Source organism: Diplotaxodon limnothrissa, linkage group LG18 (assembly GCF_057381915.1).
Source record: "Diplotaxodon limnothrissa isolate DT_005_m linkage group LG18, D_limnothrissa_male_GT1.1, whole genome shotgun sequence".
Classification (NCBI taxonomy): Eukaryota; Metazoa; Chordata; class Actinopteri; order Cichliformes; family Cichlidae; genus Diplotaxodon; species Diplotaxodon limnothrissa.
In genome coordinates, this window is record NC_140613.1 from 8,821,824 (window position 1) to 8,829,477 (window position 7,654).

Consider the following 7,654-nt stretch of genomic DNA (forward strand, 5'->3'; position numbering starts at 1 on the left):
GATTCGGATCAACAGTAGTCTGCTTCACTTACACAGTTTCATATTTGTTAAATTAAGATATAGACTAAGCTGAAATTTGCTCCAGAAAGACTCAATCCCCATAGGTATGGTAAGAAATTTTAACAGTATTAGGATCACTTAAAGCAAAAACTTGAAATTGTGTGGATTATGGGGGGGAAGGAAAAAACATGATAAATTTCCAAGACAAAAATGTGCCAGACAGGCTGGTCTGAGCACTTCATAAACTGATGATCTACTAAGATTTTTCTACACACTTTGAGAAGTTTGATTAGACTGGTTAGTTAAATAGCCATCCTTTACGACCAAGATATGCAAAAGCACATGTCTGAACACACAACACATCAAAACTTGAAGCAGATGGCTTACAGCTGCAGACCACACTGTTTGCCCTTCCTGTCAGCTAAGAACAGGAAACAGAGGCTATAGTTTGCATGTGTTCACCAAAAAAAGATTAAAAATCATTCTAAGAACTGAGACAAAAGGGTCCAACACAGAAATGTCCAAGGTGTATTTAATAAATCGTGTGGTAAACTTGTGGTGACAGGATAATTTCTTTAGTGCATGTAACCATGTAAGTTTTAAAATGTTTTTTTTTTCACAGACTGTACATGAAATTCACCTTAGTCCACTGACATTACCTGATAAATGATACAAGAGTGTACTTACAGTACTTTTACTTTGAAGTTAAAATATACTGTTGTTGATTTGAGTATAAATAATAATACATTTGTTAGAACTGTAACCTTTTCAATAACAGTTGTTAGTGATAACGTAAAAAGTATTATTAGGTTTACACATGTCATTTCAATGCTACTACATAGGCTGCATTTTCCTGTCCTCCTCCTTTCTTGCTATCTAATGTGTATTCTTGTCCATCAACATCCCAGTGTTTATGACAAATCTATAAATATTTTATAGATATTGAACAAAGAATGTACAGTTTAAAAAAAACAAAGACCTCCCCCCCCCCCCCAAAGAACAAAACAAGGCAAACAAAACCCAAATAAATAAAAAAAACCCAATACATTTTGTTTTGTTTGAACTCATCCATCATCCTTCAGGGCACTCCTGAGAGAATCTGATTACAATATTTGTCCGGTGTGATTTTCTAGAAAAAAATCCAAAATATCATGTTAGATAAATATTATTGTCAAAATAATTTTATCATATATTGTACAATTATGCAAGAATTTTGTGGGCTCCTTTAGGTGGAATAGAATAAATACGAATTCTTGTAGTGGAAGTTACATAAAGTACAAATCAGCAGATGCTTCCGGGTAAGTGAGAAACTTAGTGAGTTACTGAGTGGCTGTATCTTATTATTAATATAGTTTACTTTATAAATAAAATCCATTGTGAACTACACATTACTGACTAAGAAGCCTACAGACACAACACTGTTGTGTCTGTAGGCTTCCGTCAGTCTTATATTTTAATTCACAGTTCTTTTCTAGCTGAACACCCTTCTTATCTGTGAACTGTCATATGACTTACAAACACTTAGTTTGTCTGTCACTCCTCTAGCTTGCTCCTCTACAAATAGTTTTTTCAGAATTTCGTAGAACACAGTTCTCCTATTTTGTGCATTGGTCCTTGAATAACCTTCAAAATGTAACAAAGATTTCTGCAATGGAATAATACAGTTACTTCTCTTAAAGTGGAGATGAAAAACTACATTTATAGAGTCTGTATAAAATGAATAAAGTGTTTAAAGTTTATAGAACATATTTAACGCCATCTTCTGTCAGTACAGAACATTACAGTACAGCATCAGGTTGGTTGGTTGTTTGCGGTCAATAGACTTACATTATTATATGTTACCTTACTAATAACACAACCAATAACTCAGGGCAACATAACGAGACTAAAAATAGAAATCAGTTTAAGGAGGTCATTTCTGTACTGCCCCGTGCTGCAACTATGACTTCTGTGTTTACAAATCAAGGATATATTGCTTCTTGATGCATGCTCAATCATCCAGGTAAGGAAAGTCTGAAATAAGTGGGCAGTCTCGTGAGAAACTGCAGATGTTACTTGGATGAATGACAAAACATTTCTCCCACATCCAGTTGAACAGAATCACCTTTTTGGGAAGGATATACTGCCCATTTTCACTCTTTGTCTCTTTACCGGGAAAACTTGGTGTAAACTAGCATTTATACATGTAGTCTTTCATGCCCACTTAAAGATGATCTTTGCATTATTTTCCTTGTTATTTTAATTCTTTTTTGATTTTTTTCGCAGAATTTTTCTATTTGCTTGTGTTTACTGAAGTTGCACTGCATTTGACTTTTCTGGGCCACCACTGTTTCAAGTGACAATTGAATCTGTAAAACCTTATACCAAACAAATTTATACTGCTTTACCAAAACATAATTTCAGCTGCACTATAATCATTCTTATGGCATTGCAGAATCATACAAGGAATGCTTTTGTGCATGAAGTGTATGCTTTAATACAATGCTAGATTTCTGTGTATTTAGTGTAGATTCACTGTTGTTGCTGCTTAAAAACAGACTGGGACTTACATTTTGTGACAATGCAAAGGGCAATGAAGACAGACAAGAGAAAGAGACCAACTGAAGTTGAAATCTGAATTAGGGTGGCTCTACTGTGAACTGTAAAGAAACCAAAACATTGGGTTAGAAACGGTTAGAAACATTGCAATAACTGTACAATTATTTGTTAGGGTAGACTTGCTCTAAAAGCCCAAGCACTCAACTTTTGCAAATGTTGGTTTAAAACCTTTTGAGCTCTGTTAGAGTTTTTCAGTGGCTATTTCAGTGATTGTGATTTTTTTCTAATAACAACTATTAAACAACATATCTACTGCTGTGCCAATTTACTACAACAAATTAGTGTCACAAACATTTGCATACACAAAATGGTATGTTTGCTTCTTCAGAGTGAGGGTAGACCATAATGGTAAATGCATGGTATTCAGGATCAGAACAGAATGTGAAAACTTTTTCAAATTCTTGAAAAATCGGTGGGTTATGGCTCGTGTAAAGGAAACACTATTTTAACTACACTACAGGGAGTGCAGAATTATTAGGCAAGTTGTATTTTTGAGGAATAATTTTATTATTGAACAACAACCATGTTCTCAATGAACCCAAAAAACTCATTAATATCAAAGCTGAATGTTTTTGGAAGTAGTTTTTAGTTTGTTGTTAGTTTTAGCTATTTTAGGGGGATATCTGTGTGTGCAGGTGACTATTACTGTACATAATTATTAGGCGACTTAACAAAAAACAAATATATACCCATTTCAATTATTTATTTTCACCAGTGAAACCAATATAACATCTCCACATTCACAAATATACATTTCTGACATTCAAAAACAAAACAAAAACAAATCAGCGACCAATATAGCCACCTTTCTTTGCAAGGACACTCAAAAGCCTGCCATCCATGGATTCTGTCAGTGTTTTGATCTGTTCACCATCAACATTGCGTGCAGCAGCAACCACAGCCTCCCAGACACTGTTCAGAGAGGTGTACTGTTTTCCCTCCTTGTAAATCTCACATTTGATGATGGACCACAGGTTCTCAATGGGGTTCAGATCAGGTGAACAAGGTGGTCATGTCATTAGTTTTTCTTCTTTTATACCCTTTCTTGCCAGCCACGCTGTGGAGTACTTGGACGCGTGTGATGGAGCATTGTCCTGCATGAAAATCATGTTTTTCTTGAAGGATGCAGACTTCTTCCTGTACCACTGCTTGAAGAAGGTGTCTTCCAGAAACTGGCAGTAGGACTGGGAGTTGAGCTTGACTCCATCCTCAACCCGAAAAGGCCCCACAAGCTCATCTTTGATGATACCAGCCCAAACCAGTACTCCACCTCCACCTTGCTGGCGTCTGAGTCGGACTGGAGCTCTCTGCCCTTTACCAATCCAGCCACGGGCCCATCCATCTGGCCCATCAAGACTCACTCTCATTTCATCAGTCCATAAAACCTTAGAAAAACCAGTCTCGAGATATTTCTTGGCCCAGTCTTGACGTTTCAGCTTGTGTGTCTTGTTCAGTGGTGGTCGTCTTTCAGCCTTTCTTACCTTGGCCATGTCTCTGAGTATTGCACACCTTGTGCTTTTGGGCACTCCAGTGATGTTGCAGCTCTGAAATATGGCCAAACTGGTGGCAAGTGGCATCTTGGCAGCTGCACGCTTGACTTTTCTCAGTTCCATCCATCCATTCGCTTCTGCTTATCCTTTTCAGGGTCGCGGGGGGCGCTGGAGCCCATCCCAGCTGTCATAGGGCGAGAGGCAGGGTACACCCTGGACAGGTCGCCAGTCTGTCGCAGGGCCAACACACAGGGACAGACAACCAATTCGCACTCACATTCATTCGCACATTCACACCTAGTGACAATTTGGATTATCCAATTAACCTATCCCCACAAGCTGCATGTCTTTGGACGGTGGGAGGAAGCCGGAGTACCCGGAGGGAATCCACGCAAACACGGGGAGAACATGCAAACTCCACACAGAAAGACCCCGGCCTGATGTTGGAATTGAACTCAGGACCTTCTTGCTGTGCGGCAACAGTGCTAACCACCGTGCCACCGTGCTGCCCTTTTCTCAGTTCATGGGCAGTTATTTTGCGCCTTGGTTTTTCCACACGCTTCTTGCGACCCTGCTGACTATTTTGAATGAAACGCTTGATTGTTCGATGATCACGCTTCAGAAGCTTTGCAATTTTGAGACTGCTGCATCCCTCTGCAAGATATCTCACTATTTTTGACTTTTATGAGCCTGTCAAGTCCTTCTTTTGACCCATTTTGCCAAAGGAAAGGACGTTGCCTAATAATTATCCACACCTGATATAGGGTGTTGATGTCATTAGACCACACCCCTTCTCATTACAGAGATGCACATCACCTAATATGCTTAATTGGTAGTAGGCTTTCGAGCCTATACAGCTTGGAGTAGGACAACATGCATGAAGAGGATGATGTGGACAAAATACTCATTTGCCTAATAATTCTGCACTCCCTGTAGAATTCTTCACCAAACCAAACATGGGAGGTTTTGAGAATTTAACAGAAACCTTTTGTTTCACCTGGAAACAGATAAAATCCTTAGGATAAAAAAAATGCTTTTAGGTTTACAATTCTTTGTTCACTGAGCTGAATAATATATTAAAGTGGATTTATCATTCATATCATCATTGCTCTTATACTTACCTGTAATTGCCTTGCAGTCAAACTTGATCTTATTGTATTCCCAGCTAACTTGGTTGCTGTGATTACACAGGATAAAGTCTTGGTGGCGGTAGACAATGAAAGAGGATGAATAGTTTGTGGGTTTTTCTTTGACCTGAGAGCAGTTTTTGTCATCACATCTAAAAGAATGGTGGATGGATGAATCCACTGTGCTGCAGGTCACAGCAAGGACACAGGACTCTGAGCTGCCAGACACAGAGTCCACTGTCAGGTGTACTGGAGAAACTGGATCTGAAGAGGAACAGACATGAAGAGATTTAAAACAGGTCTATGCCTGACCAATATTTCAAAAAGATTAAAAAAGAAACCTACCTTGGACTATGACCTTGTATTCAGCTACCTTTTGGTCTACATTGCTAACCATGAGTGCAGTATAATCTCCACTGTCACTGTGTTGTACATTCTTTAATAGCAAAGAGTAATTTTGCCTGAAGAGCTCAGCCCTTCCTTCATATTTGTCAAACACAACTGGATCATTATTAAAAGCACATTTAGCTACATTGTTAGTTTTATTAAATTTCCAGATCAAATCTGTTTTTTTGTCTAGTACAACAGATCTCCCTATATCCAGATGTAAGTCCTTTCCATGCCGCACAAACACATATTGGAACTCTAAAAGAACAGAAATATAAAAAAAAAAAACAGAATTAAAAAAAGAACAACAACACAAATATCAGAATTATGTGCATAAAGCTACATATGGTCAAATGTAATTTAATGACAGAAGGTGATGTCAACTTAATATCACTAAAATAATGTGAAATAGCATTTAATTCACCTAAAACTATATCAGATTCACTTCTCTATATTCTCCTGCCCAATCTGAGAAGTGAAACGTGGCAAATGCCTCCAGTCAGTTGAGGTGGTGCCAAGCAAATTATATGGGCTTCATAGATAGAAAACCTGCTCCCACTAAAAGGGATGGTTTCACTTTCACACTATTATACAGAGATGTGCTTAAATGTATTAAACTTCACAAAACATGACTATCCAGAGTTCTGAGCAGCAGGTAAGGATTTAATCTGTTTGCTATTAGTTATTTAATGTTACTTCCACAACTGTTCTGTCACATTGTCTCTCCAAAACCTTCAGTTGTGTTTTTGGGGAACTTCCTCATTATTTTAAATCAAACTTGTCCTGACATTTGGGATAGAAACAAAATATTTAAAATATTCCCAATTTTTATCTGATCACTTTTAAATAGTATTTAAATGTATAATAATGAACTATACAACACTGTGAGGAAAACAAATCTGTACGCGTCCATCTAAAAATACTGAAACTAAATTTAAGGAAGTGATCCCTCTTCTTTTATTTTCGTCTGCGTCATGTACCAACATAATACAGAGCAACTACCTAAACGTCACTCTCTGTCATTTATCTCACTAACAGCACAACAACCTCACTGCATATGATGGTGTGTACTGCAGATCCTCTGAAATGAGGATGAGACAAGGAAAATACAACTAAATTGAAGGCAAGCAAGTAACTTAATACTGGAACATCACAGGAACACTGACTTAACATACACACGGAACACAGAAAAGCAGGAAAACTGGGAATTAACTATAAGCAATAAGTGTTCTTGGGGAGACATGAACAAATTATGTCTTTTATGATTAAAACATTATGAAAGAAAAAAACACAACCTAAACAGAAATTAGCTTTATAATGCTGGGAAACAAAACATAAAATACATCTAGAAAACAAAACTCTTGACATATAATACTAAATTAAATTAAAATGTTGAACTTAAAACAAACGCACCCAGGACTGTGACAAAACCACTTTTGTAACGGTTAGCCCAAACTTCCTAGTAGCTTACAGCGCTCTGGAATTTTTTTTCAGAAATGCTCTCTCTCCATTTGATGTATTATGATGTGCCTGTCAGCTTATATAAAACATGTCAATACCTGTTTATTATTTATTTATATTACATTTACTTGACTTTCTTCCTCTCATTCCCTAATGACTTTATTTGCTGTACAAATTTTACAATATTCATTAGTGCTGAGGTAACACCTAGGTTTAAAGATAAATTGAGTTCATCCAGTTAGTATAAAAGTTGGTTCTTACCATTTACTTCACATGAACACAGCCATAAAAAAGCGCTAAAAAACACAATCCGCTCCATCTTGACACAGCTTCACAGCTTTGGTTTGAGAAAGCAGAAACACTCCCTGCACACGTGACAGTTTGATTCCAGTCAACTGAGTCATTTGCCAGAATGTACTTGTTAAGTTCCTTTTCTAATACCCTATTCCCACATCCTTCGCTCGCATCTCTGGTAAAAGGGACTGAGAGGAATCAAGTACGTGCAATTTCGGAAATTACAAAGCAGGTTTGTGTGTTGATGTGGAGAACGGTCGGATCGAGAGAGACTGAAGTTCGGTTCACCTCTCATTA

General features: G+C 37.5%; 1 protein-coding gene across 1 annotated transcript; it reads right to left on the bottom strand.

The window, feature by feature from the left end:
* Positions 1-2,511: 2,511 nt before the first annotated feature.
* Positions 2,512-7,382, bottom strand: LOC146613048 (uncharacterized). Its single transcript, XM_085377726.1, has 4 exons — positions 7,325-7,382; positions 5,561-5,860; positions 5,210-5,479; positions 2,512-2,639 (listed from the first exon to the last, which is right to left on the bottom strand). Exons 1-4 carry the CDS (start codon positions 7,380-7,382, stop codon positions 2,512-2,514), a joined length of 756 nt encoding a protein of 251 aa, XP_085233852.1.
* Positions 7,383-7,654: the final 272 nt, after the last annotated feature.